The sequence below is a fragment of the Podarcis erhardii genome, assembly GCF_964252035.2.
Source record: "Podarcis erhardii genome assembly, chromosome: 7".
In the NCBI taxonomy this organism is placed as follows: domain Eukaryota; kingdom Metazoa; phylum Chordata; class Lepidosauria; order Squamata; family Lacertidae; genus Podarcis; species Podarcis erhardii.
In genome coordinates, this window is record NC_138511.1 from 43819641 (window position 1) to 43837255 (window position 17615).

Consider the following 17615-nt stretch of genomic DNA (forward strand, 5'->3'; position numbering starts at 1 on the left):
GAATAACAGTTCACATATCTATTGATGGGAACTCTCATCTACAGAAACTTATAAGGTCCCTCCAACTTCTACACCTAATAACTGCAAATAACACTTCATGTAGATTTTATTCCTCCACATGTATTATGCCATACTAGATTTGTTGATGTTTTAAGTTTCTGTCAACCATGGCAGGGCCCTGGGATTCTATGCTTTTCCCAAGCAAATCAGTGCTTGACAAACACTGTTCATAACCTCATTTATCAGTTCAAGGCATTTTAAATATTATTAGCCAAAGCAAATTCTATATACCTGGTGTATAATTTAAGGCAGTGCTTTTTTTCTTTAAAATAAATATTTAGGGATACTCTCATTTTCCTACTCATATTGAAATACTGTCCCTCAATGAGGCCAAACTTAGATTCACAAAATGTTTAGGGGGTATGCATACCTCTGCATACCCCCCTGGGGGGGGAGTACCAATTTAATGTAAAAAATTAACTCTCGGTGCACACAGTTTTGCAAAGGTTCAGTGCAAAGGTTGCCCCATGTAAAGAGGTCAAAAAATCATACATGTTCACAATCTGTAGTAATTTCCTGTGTAACCTGTAGCAGATCTACAGATATAGAGCAGAAAAAGATAGAGGAGAAATCTTGTCATAAACAGTTAACATTTTTATATAGCACGAGTGAATGTATAGCAGATTGTGACAGTTCAAAGCATTACATGTGTATTATTAATAAAAAATATAAAAATTATAAAAATTTATAAGGTGCCAAAGTTTTCCAGGCACTGTACAAAGGTTAAAAAAAAATGTCCTTTCCATCAAGTTTATAATCTAAGATACATGAGAGAAAACGAAGGTGAGGTGGGGAAGGAAAACAAGCAAATTGAGGCCCAGTTCTTAAGACATTCTTAGGCTGCATTCACACAACATTTTATTCTGGAATCAGTAGACACAGAGTACTTAATTTTTCTTTGTAATCCACATTCAGTCTGCAGTCCCACTCCACACCCCAAAAAGCATTTATTGGGAAATTGGTTCCATTTTGAAATCCTTCTAGTGAAGCAAACTACCCAACGAACACAGAAAGCAATAAAATGTGAAGTGATGTTGCCAGGGATCTTTGTTGAACAAGACTTGGCTTGTGAGTAAGCATTGTAAAAGGATCTTGGCCTTGAGTTCTCCTCCCAACTAATTGCAGAAGAGCAGTGACAGTGACTCCACCTTTCTCAATTGCCAACATTGCCAACATTGCAACAGTTCTCTCCTCCACCAAGACCATCCATAATGTTATGAGTTTGCAGGGTCAGCCTGGATGGGACCTTGGGTCCCCCTCCAGAATCTGCAATCCTGTATCTGTGAAGGTAGAATGTATAAGGGGAAACCAACCAAACCATTTCCTTCTTTCAAGGTAATGGTTTGGACTGACTAGCTAAATACCACAATTTAGCATAACCAAAAAAGTTGCTCACAGAACAAATAGGTGAGCCTTTCCTGCATCCCCTCACCTAAGCAGACTATAGGAGAAAAATATACCGGTAGTCTCTGTGTGTGATACATATAGATAGATATGTACATATATGAAAACAGTAGCTACAGACACAGAGACAGGTCTTGCTCTGTGCTGGGGCTCCCCTGGAAACCTAAAGGGAAAGCAATATCTATGGCAATGTTAATGCTGTGAGCCCCACTATCCTATGCTCAGGTTGTATACATGGGTAAATAAAACCATATATCCTAAAGACACCACAGTCTCCACTGACACTCATTCCCCAAAAAATGAACACTGGGTAAACGCTTGGAACCCACAGAGTCTCTCACTGCTCAAAGATTGCAGTGGTGTGTAACAATATTCGTACCATTGCCCCCCTCCACAAGTACTTTGTCCTTCATCTGCCTGCTTGCCATCTGTAAACAGTGTGGATGGATACTGAACAAACAACACTATCTTTAAAAAGAAGCAAAAGAAAAGTAAGGTATGCAAATCACTAAAGCATCACACAGGACTCTGCAGAAGAATGTCCTGCGCAAGGCAGGGAATTTATTTGGGCCGTTTCTATATGCAAAACTCACAGGCAGCAGCCAGTGAGTCCAGCCTCTCCACCAAAAATTAGAACCAATGAAGAATCCAGCTGTGGGATGGGTTGAAATTTAACTATCTGTTTGGCTCCCCCCACCATCACCACCACCAAATGGGTGTGCCCCTGGGTGATCAGAATAGTTCATAAACAGAACTGGGTTTATTTAAGTCCGATCACTCATAGCATATTATTCCAGCTTTGCGTTGGGAGAGCACTCGTTCCTCTGGCTATATAGACCCTACAGGAGGCCTTGGTGCTGGTCCAAAATGGTCTTTCTGGTCTTTCTGACCAAGCTGAAGGTAACGAACATGACACATTTCAGCAAGCAGCTGACAACTCTCTGGGGGCAGTATCAGCATCTGATACCAGCCAGGGCATGCAGCTTGGCCACTTGTACTTATAAAAACAGATACGCTTCATGTAAGTATCTATATTTGTTATCCTTCTTGTTAGAAGTGCATCATTGGCACCTGTGTGAGGATGAGGCAACACATAGCAGAAACTTTGAGGGTGAAAGCCATTTATGAAAGTTAAGAAAAATGGTGGCCATTATTTCAGATGAGAAAGAACCCAGAGGGAATTTTCTACTGTGATTGAAATGGGGGGAAAGAAAGATAATTTCGTAAGAGGGGGGAATAAAGGAGAAATTGAAGATTCACTGCCAGTGTTCAGTGGACTTTCCTCCTTGCCAGCTGCATAGGAATAGAATGTCACCCTTTACAAGTTTGCTGGTACATTTGAGTTAGTAATTATTCTACAAATTGTGAGTTTGGTGAAAGCAGCAGCTGTAATGGTTATACGATATGAAAATGAATGTAAGTCATTAGCTATCTAATAGGAGCCAAAATGAATAGGAAAAAGTTTTCATTCTTGCCAGTCAGCCTGAATGCCAATGCCATAAATACTGAGCTTCTACAAAATATAAGAGAGGAGGAAAATGCTAGTGTCGTGTTGCAAATAGAGAACTGTTTGCATTTTAACAAGAGCTGGGTTGAAACTGCCTCTGGAACAGAAGCTCTCTGCAGGGCTACACTTCTAAAAATGGGAGCTGGGGATGAAGCTGCCTGGAAAATACACAGAAAAACCTGTCCTGCAATTCTAAATGTGCAAGTGCAGGCTGTGGTTGATCGGTGGAGCAAAAATGCATTCTGTGCATGTTCAGAGTGATTTCTATCTTTATGATTAGCCCACCTGTTCTGCAGCTTTCTTAACTGGATTTTGTACTGGTTCAGATGAAACCTGACTGCAGGTGAATAGTTTCCCCCCAGACTCAGCTTTCCATCTTTAAAATGGGGGTGTGCACAACCCACCTCATAAGATTTATTATGAGAATGAGGGAGCTAATTACTTGTGAAGAATTTTGCTCCATAATAAATGACTGCTTTTTGAAGAAGGATTAGGTGTGCGAAGTAATTGGTGTGTTTGTTCTAGAGAATGAGAGATGGTGTAATACCACATTATTGTTGATACTTGGGCAATGTCACACTTTTTCTAAATGCCCATCCTTGTGTTCCTCTACATTAATTCGTCTTTTTTGACAAGTGGCAGGAAAAGTTATCCTTAATGTTTCTGTAGTGTTCCTTGCTGAAATCCCCAATGTGGAATCTTCAGAAAACATGCTTGGTGCCCACCAAGGTCACCTTTACTTCTTTCTTTTAATGTAATGGGTATTTTGTGATGCCCACAACTGTTTCCTAGATTTCCAATTGTGCCCAAGAAAGTGGAGAGCAAAAACCCTTTGCCATTCATCGCCTGTCTAGCATTTCAAGAAGCCAGTGACATGGAATGATATTCAGATATATACATTATTGTAAATCCTATAATAATTAATATCCTTGAACTTGGAACTCTATCCCATGCTACTGTGGAGAATATTAAGAGTGATTCATTCAAGTTTGTATAACATTTGCTGGTGCATTGTTCACTTAAGGAACCAAGCCAACAAACTTTGGGGTGTTTTCTGACCAATGTATGCAAGATTTTCTTAAAAAGAGTTTAAATTGACATGTTTGTGTTTCAGGAAAAACTGAAACACAGAACAAACCAGAACTAAATCCATCCAGAACAATGTCAATTGATAAAGTGGAACTAATTGCACTAATGATTCACATTAAGAAAAACACATTTCTTGGCAGCACAAAAGCCAAAAGAAGCTGTGTGAATGATTCCCCCCCCCCCACACACATCCAAAATCCAGTCAGGCAGCACCTTCACAAAATAGTAAATGAACTTTTAAGCTTTTGGATACAAATCAGGGAGGACATTTTTCAGTTTGGGGGCAAAATAGTGAAAATAAGTTTGAGGCATTTTTTTGTTGGTCCTATCAAAGGTACTGCTGACTGTGGGGTTTGGAATGTTTCCTAGAAAAGATTAATCTGCTAAAACTACTTTTGAATAGAAAACAAGATCAAGGTTTTTAAGGACTCCTGCAACTTAAGGAGCAAAATATACAATTTCTAACCATAAAAGGCACAGCATTTCATAATTTCTGTGCTATTCTCCATCATTCCAGCCTCCCCCCACTGAGGCACAAATATTGCCAGATCTTTTTAATGCTAAAGCAAATCCACAGGAAATTTTGAGTCATTTCTTCCCATCTTAGTACATGATATGACTCAGAAGTGTGTCTGTAACAGGGAGTTTCCCCTTTCTGGCCTTTCAAAATGTTTTCTGAAACCAATGCAAACAGCCTAAAAAACCTCACTTTCCATGCCCTGCTCTCAGCGCCAGAGTTTTATTCAAGAAGCACAGGTTATTATGTGATATATTCAGTATATAGCTAGCTATGATGATGATTAAAAGCAACACGTCTTCTCATTTTTGCATCCTTTGCATGCTTACTCAGAACTATATTTCAGTGATTTCAATTAAATTTACTCCCAAATGAGTGTTCTTAGGTGCGTAGGCTCATTGAGCCAAGCCCATGACCACCTTTATCTGGATCACTTTCACAAGGCCCTGTAGGTCACTATTCCACTCCCATTTCATAGATGAGAAACTGAGGAGGCTGGTCCATCAGGGCGGGAGTTGCCAAGTGGGTATTTTGTTTCTGTTGTGAATACACTTGACATTGTCAAATTTATTTGTGTGAACTACCGGTAATAGGGCCCCCCAAGTAGACTGCACACAGGGCACCACAGATCATAAAGCCACCACTGGTGGCCTGACTCACTGTATGTTCCAAACATAAGAGAGAACAAAGTAGAGCACCATCCATGGTGTAAAGGTCTCCTGAAATAAATCCATTTGAACCTGACGCCTGAAATTTGCACTCTCAGATCCATCCAGCCCTGTATTCCCTTTCCCATAGCATCCAAGGCAGATAATTCCCTACACCCACATGGCCTAGATTTTATCTGAGCACTCTCCAAAGACCAGCATGTCCAATACAGGCCACATTTACACTAATCCAAGAAGCTTGACTTGATCCCCCCCATTGTTGTCTTTTCCAACCTGGTGATCTCTAGATGGTTTGGATTTTTATCCAGTTTCTCCCAATACTTCAGCCGAACAAGCAGCTCAGCCAGATCCGCAATATATCATCCCCACTTTTGGAACAACTTGCTGTTCGTGCATCCTCCCCACCTGGCACTTCTATTTCAAGCACATTTTGGGCAGGAGAAAACAACTTTGCCCTCCCTGTCTTCAGGCAACCAAGTGACAGTCAGATGCCTCCAGGCAGACAATGTGATTATACTGCACAGCCAACCCCACCCATCTCTGTTGTTTCTTATCCTAAGTCAGCCTTCCCCAGCACAGAGCCCTCCAGATGTTTTGGACTAGAACTCCCATCAGTCCCAGCCATTGCAGCCATATGATGCTGAGACTGATGGAAGCTGTAGTACATAGTCTATGGAGAGGACACCAGGCTGCCAAAGGCTGTCCTTAGCCACACCTGGGTCTGTTGAACCTAATAAAAGAGGCGCTGAGATAATGGGAATACAAAAGGTCACCAAGCACTGTTGATGTGCTGGATGTTGTCATGGTTCCCAGAAGTATGTCAGTCCCTTCTCAGTTCCACTGTCTGGAGGTCACACAATGTTAATAGGAACTTTACTTCTTTAAAGCATTAAAAAAAAAAACCCCACCTGCTTTTCAGCCCAAAAAAGGCCTCAGAGTGGTTTCCAGATGTCAGTGATAAGACAGTCCCTGCCCTCAGGCTTACAATCTAAAAGACATGAGACAAAAAGAAAAGGATTTGGCAAGGGCGCAGAGGAGGGCAAAGGCAAACTTGGTGCTTGCAGATGGGGGTAGAGACTGACTTGTATTGCAAATGGGTTGTTCAGATCTCCTGTATCACATCATTACATCACTTCGATATCAGCTGTGCGTGGATGTAAAAAGGCCCTGTAGAAACTGCCCTTCATACCACTCCTATCTATGCTGAGTGGGGTCAGGAATGGCAACAGCGCTGAGTCATCCTACATGCGACTTCTGAATTCATATGTTTACGTCCTCTCTCCTCTTTCATATTTCACAGGCAATGCTGCATAACAAGTTTCAGACACAGTCCAGTGCACCTTCAGATAGGGGTTTTTTTGTGGCGGGGCGGGGGGGGGATGAAAATACCGTTTGTATTTATTATTTGTTGAGGCCTGAAAGGGATTAAAGCCTTAGTCAACTGAAGCTGGCAATTTCCTGGTTCGAAAGAGTGACATCCTCCCAAACAGAACTCTGCCAAGCAAACAGATTATGCCGATTATGGCAATATGTGTCTCAGCGAGAAAATGTGCTTATTGTTCTTTGTACAGCACACCTAGCGCCTTCCTGGCCTTCACAGGCAAAAGGGGAGTCCTTGCCCGCAAGCAGTTTACGTATTGAATAACATAATTCGGGGTGGGTGGACTATAGCATCTTTGCCCCACTATAGGTGAGTCCCTGTGGCAGACACTTTCTGAACTGGATCCCACTTCGATAGATGCATGGAGTGTTACTCTTGCTTTTCACGTATATTATACAAATCAGGGATGGAGAACCCTTTTGGGGAAATAACTTGTAGACCAACTTTTACAGGTGGGTGGGGCAATCCACTTGTCAATCACATGATGTCACGGCTACCACATGATGGACAGGTGGGTTTTCCCTTGTCAAAATCCATTGCAGGCCCTTTGATCCTGTCTAAACAAAGCGGTGGGGTGGGACTGCACAGCAGTTTCTCCAACCCATTTAAAGATCACTGCTGAAGTGGCAACCTAGCACAGAAACTCTATCTACAAGACATACAGGGTTTTTTGGGTTTTGTTTTTAAAGAGGCAGATTGGATGGGTAAGGAATAGGGATGATTTGAAATATTTATGGCACAGGGGGGGAGATATTGGGGATACAAAACCACCTATATTGGTTTGGACGTGCATGTGAAGGAGACAAAACAACAAAGAAGCAACATATTCAGCCATACAAATTTGTTTTATGTTTCGAAATGTATCACCATGGCAATTATACTAGCTCAGCCTGTAACAAAAAGCCTCTTTGTTAGAAAGGAACAGTTTCCATTTCCCCTGCCCACATCCTATTCAGGGGTTTGTTTGTTTTGCTACAAAATCTTTTTTTAAAAGAAGTATTTTCTTTAAAAAAGCACATGCCTTCCCCCGCCTCTTCTTCACCTCCCCCAAATATTGCAATTTGGATCAGAGTTCTTACTCCAGCAGAAGATTTAATTGAATGCCCTTTCATATATTTTCTAGCCACAATATTAGGCAAATATGAATTCACATTGACATGGAAAAGTACAGAGAGCTTAAAACACAACTTCACCGAGTCAAGATAATTGTGTGTCATGCTTGAATGTTGACACTGACAAAACACAGCCCCTTATGGAAACTTACAATAGTACAAGCACGCTACAAACTGAAATCCCTGTTCCCTCCAGGTTGTTTCTTGCCTACTGAAGTTTAAGATGGGGGGGGGTGACCCTCAGAAAGAGCATTAATTGTCCTAATCACCATATTGAGCAGTCTCTCATAAACATAGCCAGTCTTTTCTCTTCTTTTTTGAAAAAAAACCTGTATTATTTTGTCTGCCCTTCACTGTTAATAAGTGCTTCTTCTACTTTTGGGGACTTCGGGCCAGACAAATATTACAACATACCCACTGTCTGTATTTGCTACGTTCGTTGTTATTATTTAACCCATTTATCCCACCTATTTGCTCCTCTGGCTTTTGGGGGGAACAGATACAACTCCTGCTGCTTTTTAAAAATAATTATTTCTGTTTACTTTCTTTGGAACACCTTCTTCCGCTTGTGCTGTCAGTAAGCAACCTGCCGGATAACACAGAAATCTGTCAGATGGCAAGCAGCCAGGAAAAGCAGCACATTCATTGCTTGCTACACGAAGAGGAAAGTTTGTTACTCATGACTTTTTGTTACTGTTTCACACACTCACTATGAAATGGATAATTTTACTAGGTGTGTAGTTTTGAACCACTCTACTGCTACAACCTTTTAATTTCAGTAGTGTGGGCAAAAACCAGTTTCCTGTCTATCCACATGATAAGGGAATCCCAGGAGTGATTATCTGTCCTCAGCTATTTGCGTAGGCAGACAGAACACAACTGCTCTTATCAGTTAATGGTGCAATCCTGCCCTTTCCCTTACTTTTATCCTTAGGCAAACTTTTAAAGCAACATATTTTTCCAGCAATAAAACAAATGAGTTCCTCTTTTTTAACCTTACATGCTTTTCTTTCAATGTAATCCCTCCCCTTTGATGTTCTTTCCATCCTAAGGAACTGTTCCAACACGTTTTAAAAGCTCTGGATGAATACTTGCTCCATAGGAGCCAACTCCTAGGGTCCGAGGTCCCTTCAGACCCCCTACTAAAATATTTGAGGGCGCTGGGAGTCTCTTCCAAGGTGTCTCTTCCAGTCCTGGAGAGGCCCATTGGCAATTGTACCTGGGAGACATTCTGCATGCAAAAAGTGCTCTACAACTAGAAGCCCACAAGTGCAGCGCAAAGGCAACAGAAATCCCCTGTGTGAAACACACAGCAGTCAAGTACAACATTCCTAGAATGAACATGCTAGGGGGTGCTTTGTATGCAGTCAGGATAAAACTTCCTGTTTCCTCCTGAGCTGTGAGCAACCTCCTCTGCATCTGACTAGAGGCCTGTGTGTGTGAGAGAGGCCTAATCTGGGCAAGAAGGAGCACACATTCTTCTCTTGCTGTCTTCTTCTCCATTTTGTTTTCCTATGTGTTAGGAGAAGTGACTGCTCAGTCGCAGTCACTTGGGACTAACTCCCTTATGGGATAGTTAATGTAGATCTGTACTTTAGCAATCTAAGTCTGCCTTCAGGGATCTAACTGTGAACTGAAAGATTTTGAGTAAACTGCTTTTATGTTGACTTTCATAAGATTGTTGTTTCTGTTCTTTTTAAAAGGGACAGTAAGGGATCTTACCAGGACTCTTATACAGTGGTACCTCAGGTTAAGTACTTAATTCGTTCTGAAGGTCCGTTCTTAACCTGAAACTGTTCTTAACCTGAAGCACCACTTTAGCTAATGGGGCCTCCTGCTGCTGCCACGCCGCCGGAGCATGATTTCTGTTCTCATCCTGAAGCAAAGTTCTTAACCCAAGGTACTATTTTAGCAGAGTCTGTAACCTGAAGCGTATGTAACCTGAGGTATTGAGAGGCTCAGACGAGCCTGCAACAAGCAAACTGCTGTGTGTTTAAAGGGGAATGTTCTGTATCTGCTAAGATACAGAACTTGCTAACACAAGTTAGGAAGGATATCATTAAACAATATATCCTCTCCTGCCTCCCTGAACATTCCCACGCCAAGACCCTGGCCTCCTTGCTTGTTTAATCCACAGAGTTTTGACCAAGTGTTTCTCCCTCTTCCCACCTGAAGTGGGTCTCACCCTCTGCTTGCAATCAGGTCTATGCCGCTGGAGGAAACAACTCCCTCAAACATCATCTGGCTCTCAAGCATCTCTAGAGGACTGAGTGCTAGAGATAAATCTTCTTGCAAGAGCCATCAGGGTTATCATTGATACGCAGCAATTTGATACATTTCTGCTTAGTTTGTTAAAAGCTTTATTTTTATTTTTTCAGTGCTCATATGTAACCAACCCCCACCCCACCCCAAAAATATACAAGAACAAACCTCAGCAAAGAGATGCCACTTGATCAGAATATCTGATGAGAACATAAAAATGCAAGATGGATGAGATGGCATTATAACACTTATCAGTACGCTCAAGGAACCATTGTAAGTAAAGGACTCTGGTCACTCAGGTGTATATTTACTCCCTGCCTGAGGTATGTTAAAGAATTGTTCCCAGCAGTTTAGGGATCAATCCAAACCTCACAAAGCAAGGCTGAAATTAAACTTCTAAAAAATCCTTTAAAAGTCCAGGAAAAAAACCAGTCTTCTCCCTGGGCAAAAGTGTTAGTTTAGAAGGAATTGAAGAACCTAGAATCAACTAGGTAAACATAAGTATTAAGGCTTCCTCAACAGAAGCATAGGGTTAGTAACTCAGTATGTACATTTGAATTCCTGAACAGATCCCTCTACGTGGGAATTTTACATGGGAGTTCAAATGAAAGTTTACAGGTGGGGAGGTGGAGCCTGCCGTCTCCCCACCCATGACCGAACATGCACATTGAATTATGGGATGGGGCTAAAGTTTCCAAGGACTCACAACCTGGTGGTCCCTCTGTCTTCAGAGTGATGCTCGTATGAGTTGGATTCCTTTGTGTTTTGTACAACATCAGAGGGTGGACAGGCAGGTTCCAAATCCTTTACCCCTTGCGTCTCACACCCTTAGGGTCCTCAGAAAGATTGACAGGGGATAGGGTGCTATGCCTGGGTCCAGTCACATTTTCTGCAGGACAGAGAAAGAAAAGGAGAAGGCTGGGTGAGATCAGGGGATGCAGATTCACAAAACATTCTCTCTTCAAACTTCACATGGATTTGGTCAGGAAGCCTCGCAGAGAGCAGAAAATACTCCCTTCAAGGTGGTAGAGGCAAGTGAAGGACAATGAGAATGTAGTGGCTAGTTATTAAGATAAACAGTGGTACCTTGGTTCTCAAACGCCTTGCTACTCCAATGCCTTGGTTCCCAAATGCTGAAAACCCAGATGTAAGTGTTCCGGTTTTCGAACGTTTTTTGGAAGCCGAACGGCCGATGAGGCTGTCAGCTATTGTTTCCGGGCCACCTGCACCAATCAGAAGCTGCACCTTGGTTTTCAAACATTTCGGAAGTCAAATGGACTTCCGGAATGGATTAAGTTTGATGCTTTTGTTTTTGCTATTTATTTTGCGTTTTTGTTTTTGAGGCTTTTTTGGTTAATTTGTTTTTGTGACTGTGTGGAACCCAGTTCAGCTACTGATTGATTGACTGTGGAAATGGATAAAAGCCCCCCCATCCAAATAATGACTATCATCAGTGCAGGTAAGTGTTATGATTTATATATTTGAGAATATATAGAATTCCTATATGTTCATAAATTGACAAGGCAAACACATACATAAGTATATAAACTACGTGTCTGAAATAGTACAGGAAAGCAATCCCAAAACCATTTTGACTCCCCCAAATTGACCTCAAATGTTTCTCTGCAAGGAGGAAGGAAATGGAAAAGCCTCCCCATTGTCTCTTTGCTCACAAATCCAATCTTAAGGGCGTATCTGTGTATGAATAGGGTGAGCCTGTGACCTGGACTCAGAAATTAAGTATTTATCATCACAAAATAATGGCCAGGCTCTCCAGGTAAACCCATTAACAGGTTTCCTGCCAGACAGGATTCTGCTGTAGACCGCCCCTTCTGCGATGTACGTATGATGTATTGGGGGCTGGTCTTGAGCTACAAGGTGGCAGTTTCAAAAGTCTATATAAGGGCTTGCAAAACTTTCTTCTGGGTTCTTCCCCCCTCCTGCGGGGGTGGGTGGGTGAGCACCCGGTTGCAACAGTTTAATAAAGATCAGGCTTACTAGCTGCTTTGCTTCTCAATGCTGGCCTCTGTTATTTTTCTCCTACCAATAGAAAACCTACAAAAGGAACCTACATATACGGGCTTTTGGGTACCCCATAAGGGAAAAGGAGCAGTTTTTTCTTACAACATAAGAAAAAAAATAATGATCATCTACAATACTGTCTTATTTATTTTATAGTACAGTACATTGATTATTGCTTTCCTTTTATGGATCAATGGTCTCATTAGATCGTAAAATTCATGTTAAATTGCAGTTTTAGGGGTTGTTTTTAAAAGTCTGGAACAGATTAATCCATTTTGCATTACTTTCTATGGGAAAGCGCGCCTTGGTTTTGGAACGCTTTGGTTTTGGAATGGACTTCCAGAACAGATTAAGTCTGAGAACCAAGGTACCACTGTATATATTTAACTCCCACAGCTCCAGTAAAAGAGACATAATCCCAGAGCTGGACAGGACAAGATCTATTGATAGTGCCATCTCCCTGTGCAAATGGAAGATCCAGCAACTCAGGGGTCCTCGGAGCACACCAGTGCTTCCCTTTCATTTCGCAATGTCCATGGGCTGCTTCATTTCTGCCTGCATTCACTAGTAGGAGTGACCAGATGGACTATGCTTGGTGGGGTGTGTGCATCACCTGGTCTCCAGAGACCTGCAGTGTGGTTTCCTCTTCCCAGACACTTCCTTGATCAGTGCCAGAAAATTACCTTACTCCCTTGTTTTCCCTCCAAGCCTATTATCAGGAGAAGGGCAGCAATTAGCTTAGGGCCCCTCCCTAAAGCCTTTATATCATGAATTCATGATTGTGGGTGTCAGGGTGATTACTATGAATACCGTTTGTGCCTGCAGAAGTTTCAGAGTTGACACAGCTTCATTTACAATCAGTGCATATCCTGCAGCTCGCTGCTAAAATCCTGTAACTTTTCTTACCGCAGATTTTCTGAGGTGGGGTCATTTGTTTCAACCACTTAATACCGAACAGGACAAGTTTAACTTATAAAGTTAAGACCACATAGCAGTGGGGTTTTCATAACTGTTTTCCGTCTGCTTCAGCAGCAAAGGGGAAGCAGAACAGCAGGGAGCACCAAGTGGAAGGAAGTCTTGGGAGGAAGAAATATCTCTTCCCAAGTGGAAGTGGGGCATTGCAGTGCAGTTGCTGCCTGGGGCTGGAAAACAGGAGAGAGGAGCGCCAAGGTTGTGCAAGCTATATAAATTAAAACATTTACCAGCCATTCTGATCTTCCCGGCTCTTGAGTAATTTTGCAGCCCTCAAGGTTCTTTCTCTCTTCCTCCATAGCCTTCAGCTGGGCTTTGGTTTTCTCCTGAACAACAACAACAACTAATGATGTTTTTTGCTTTATCAGGGAGATTTTCCCTTTGCTTGATTTGTTTGTCCAACCCCCTCCCCCACCCCCAAGTTAAAACAAGCCAAGGCCACCTCCACATCTTTATAGGGTGGCAGCAAATCCCACCAATGAAGGTCAGAGCTCAGGGGTGGAGCATCTGTTTTGCATGCAGAAAGTACCTGGTTCAGTAACAGGCATCTGCAGGTAGAGCTGGGAATGTTCTCCATCTGAAACCCTGGAGAGCTGCTGCCAGCCAGTGTAGAGTTCTGAGCCACATGGACACAGGACACTGCCTTATAAGGAGTCAGGCCATTGGTCCATCTAGCTCAGTATTGTCTACACTGACTGGCAGCAGCTCTCTAGGGATAGAGACTGAGTTCTACCTGGAGACTGAACCTCAGACCTTCTGCCTCCAGAGCAGATGCTCTACCACTAAGCTGTGGCCTTTCCCCCAAACAGCCTCCGTATAAGGCAGATTACAATGTTTGCCTTGCTTACCTTGAGCTCTCGGGCAACCTCCTCCAACAGGGCTACCTTATGGCCACTGTGCGCCTTGGTCCGTTTACACACCATACAAAGCGGGGCTTCATCATCCTTACAAAAGAACTTCAGGGGCTTCCGATGCCTTTTACACACCTCTCTTCTCCTTTCTGTGCATCTCTCCACCCACAGCTTGACAAGCTGGACCACTTTTGCCAGTTGCCAGTTTGGCCTGCTGTCCATTGGCTGAAAGAGTCTCCTGCACTCGGGGCAAGCAGACGCTCCCTCAGATTCAGGCCAGGACTGGACAATGCAGGCTTTGCAGAAATTATGCCCACAGTCCAACATCACAGGATCTTTGAAATATCCCAGGCAGATGGGGCAAGTAATTGCATCAATAAGCTCCTCAAGAGGTCCCTCAGTTGCCATCCTTACTTCTCCCTAGAGGGCAATAACAGCAGGTTGGGTTTCATTTCTGATTTAAAATAGTTAAAGAGCAACAAAAATGGTGGTCGTGGGCAAAACAAAGAGGTCTTACTCATTATAAAGTCCAAATCCACTTTGTTGCAAAACTTACGGAACACAAATGCCTTCAAAACTTACAGAGCACAAATTCCTTCCAAACTATCAACACCCAACATATTTTAAGGGACAAGTCTTTTGATGAGGACATTGTACAAATATTTAATAAGTAGCATATATTTAAAGTTTACACTATAATTTCAACATACATTTTTTAAAGTCCACCTAAAAAAGGTGAAAACAATTCAAGAGTTTGACCAATAAGCCAAACTAAACACAAGTGTTGCATATTATTTTTTTAAACAGGAATTTAGTTGAAGTTACACAGCCACCCAATCCTATATATGTGTACTTTTAGAAATAAGCGCTAGGGCTTACTCTTAGGTAACTGCACACCAGTTGATAGGATAAGTTTATAAACTTAAGATGACAACCCTGTGCAGCAAAAATCTGACAGTAAGTCCCATTGAACTCAGCATAATTTACTTCTAAGTGAAGATACCTAGGATCACAGTATAACAAATACCTTCTGATGCGGAGTGTCTACCCCAGAGAAAAAGCCACCATTCTAAACAGCCATGTACTAAATTTGATCACTATAAATAACCACACTACTTTTTTAATTCAGTAGTTTACTTACAGTTAAACACCACCAAGAAATACTGGAACCCAGACAAAGATCACCCCCCCACATTTAAAGCACATTACTTTCTGTAAAGAATCCTGGGAACTGTAGCTTGTCCCTTATGGAGCTACAATTCCCAGCATCCTTAACATGAAGCCTGCCTGGGTTTTATAGTATTCTGAAGGTAAGGGGAACCTTTGGCCTGCTAGATGTTGACAAACCACAACTCCCATCATCCCTGACCACTGAGCATGTTTTCTGGGGCTGATGGGAGTTGTAGTTCTGTAACATCCAGCGAGCCAAAGTTCCCCCACACCTGGTCACTGGAGCACCTGTAACCAGTTAGCTCACTAATGAGAGAGTCCTTGCTTATTAGAGGACCTTTTCCATATTTAGGCTGTACACCCATCTAGGAGTAAGTCCTATTGGATTCAACTTCTGAGTAGGGCTGCACTGTAAATCTTCATTTAACTCTTTGAGGAATTGTGTTCTTAATCTCATTTCCAGGGAAGAAAGGGAGGATCAAATTGTCTGTATGCTTCATTCGCAGTTTTTCTATAGCCCAGAAATGAAAGACTGTGTGTTTGGACGATAGCCTATATAACGTTGCCTATAAAACAGCAGAAGGGGCAGTTAGTACAGCGTTTTATAGGCCTATAAAACAGCTGCCTATGAACAGTCAGTCAGTGGCTTGAGCAGGCGCAGAGAAACTCATTTTCCCTCCTTGGGTGAGAGCTCTCGCGTGCCTTTTAAAATCATAGTATTGTAATCATTTAGAAATTTGCATCTGATACACATCTGACATTAGCAAGTGATAATTTCATGCAAATCTCTCCCTCCCCGCCCCCGACGCCATGCCTAGGTGGCCGCCCTCTCTCTCCCACGTTAACACCTCAATCCTTATTGGTGTCTACTCAGGAGTAAGCCCTACACTGAATCCAACGGGGCTTCCTCCCTGAAAGCGCTCCAAGCCATCCGATCATCAGGCAGACTGCAGCGCTTGGTTATCTCCCTAGCCAAATCTCTTAATAAAATGCGCCTCGAGGGGATGGAGGTGACCCGCTCTCTCCCTTTGGTTTCTCCAGTGCCGCTTGCGCCGAAACCTGCGCCCGGATCGAGCCGGGAAAGTTTCTCTCGCGCCCCAACTCCGGCGCGGAGCGTTTTGGGCGCCTGCAGGCGGCGAGCGGGGAAATGACTCTGCCGTCCCGCCCAGGATACTTTCGCCCGCTGGCGGCCGCTGCGCTTTGCCGGGCGGGGATGGTGGGCGAGGCCCCGGAAGGGGCTGGCTCGGCTGCGCCGGCCGAGGGCTAAGGGAGCCTTTCGCTTCCAAACAACGCCGCCGCCGCCGCCGCCTCGGCCATGGCTCGTCGTCTTCTGCCGCCGCTGCTCCTCCGCCTCGGCAGGGACCCTCGGCCGGGTCCAGCCGCCCTCTCCGTCCGCCGCGGCGGCGGCGGGGTGAGGCGGTGCAGCTTGGGCGCCTGCGCCTCCTACCGCCTCCGGGACGGCGGTGAGTGACACACCCCGCGGCGACCCCCCCCCGAAAAGAGATTCCTCCTCTCCCCCTCTTCTCTCTGCAGGAACATTCCCTCCCCCCCAAAAATTATGGCCTGTACCTGGGGTCCATAAGGCCCTAATATTTCCCCTTCGCCCCCCTCCCCATGTCTTTTCCCAGCTGTCCACACCCTGCTTATTATTCCCCCCCCCATGTTCCTTTTCTCATTCTCAAATAGCCCTCCCACACACACAATAGGGGTTGCTTTTTGCCTAGTTAGGTACAGCCCTAATGTACTATTACAAACTTGCCCCTGCCCAAAACACCCCTCTCAATTCATTCTCCACCTGTCCCCACCTTAAATCTTTTTCATTTCTGATCTGCTTTTTTGAACCCCAGTGGTTGTGCCCTTTCCCTAGCACCCCAATATTGTATGATGGATTATTGTGTGGACTGCTTGTTTTGTATTCTGTACACTCTGCTGTTGTGTATACAGTATGTACATTATTATAGCATCTATACCATACCTTTCTCTTAAGGAGTTTCCAAGGCAGCATACATGGTTCTCCTCATTTTATCCCCACAACAGCCCTGGGAGGTAGTGATGGGCGCAAGGTGACCCAATTGCTACATTACTGAGTTGGGACTTGAACCCTGGTTTCTCCCAGGCCCTAACTGAACACTCTTAACAACTACACCATACCAGCTCTCATTAGGTAAAGGAGGAGTTAAAACTTTTTGATAAATTAAACTGCAACACACTTCACACTGTCATTCCCAGTTTCTTCCTCACTTGTTTGCACCCACTTCAGAAATCCCCCAACTCCCAACCTACTAGTCCATGGTTTCATAGCAAGAGCCCAGCAGGGCCTTTGGGCAGTGGCCCCCTTTGGTCTCAGCTGATCTTTGCAGGGAAATGTCACAGAGCTGTATGTCCTGATGCCATCTTGCAGAGGACAGTCTTCTGGGGGAGGGGATGTATAATGTGGAGTGACCCAAATGCACACCCATAGTTCCTTATTTGTTGTTCACATCTGGAGTCCCCACATACTTTTCAGTATTGCGCAAATGCAACAGTTGATTGGAAAAATGGATCATGGCTTTATCTCATAGGGGACAGTCCCCTAGTCATGGGGTTGTACAATATGATAT

General features: G+C 43.5%; 2 protein-coding genes across 3 annotated transcripts in view; one reads left to right on the top strand and one right to left on the bottom strand.

Annotated features, from left to right (window-relative positions):
- The first annotated feature begins 2228 nt into the window (after positions 1-2228).
- Positions 2229-17615, top strand: part of CA5A (carbonic anhydrase 5A) — a 29447-nt gene continuing 14060 nt past the window's right edge. Inside the window, exon 1 of one of the 2 annotated variants that reach the window (XM_081872358.1) lies at positions 2229-2485. In XM_081872358.1, coding sequence (XP_081728484.1) covers positions 2332-2485 — 154 coding nt within the window. In that variant the 5' untranslated portion in view covers positions 2229-2331. Of the gene's footprint in view, positions 2486-16222; positions 16479-17615 lie in introns of those variants that run through there. The other variant, XM_081872359.1, reaches the window with a different exon arrangement.
- Positions 10106-14265, bottom strand: LOC309347648 (E3 ubiquitin-protein ligase TRIM17-like). The gene is made up of 3 exons (XM_081872360.1): positions 13843-14265; positions 13225-13320; positions 10106-10889 (listed from the first exon to the last, which is right to left on the bottom strand). The coding sequence occupies exons 1-3, from the start codon at positions 14251-14253 to the stop codon at positions 10881-10883; spliced, it is 516 nt and encodes a 171-aa protein (XP_081728486.1). The 5' UTR covers positions 14254-14265; the 3' UTR covers positions 10106-10880.

Bases quoted from the DNA above. Each gene is read 5' to 3' on its own strand.
- LOC309347648 (XM_081872360.1), bottom strand. From the start codon at position 14,253: ATGGCAACTGAGGGACCTCTTGAGGAGCTTATTGATGCAATTACTTGC. The intron at 13,321-13,842 runs GTAAGCAAGGCA...GTTGTTGTTCAG, and splicing joins AGGTTGCCCGAGAGCTCAAG to GAGAAAACCAAAGCCCAGCT.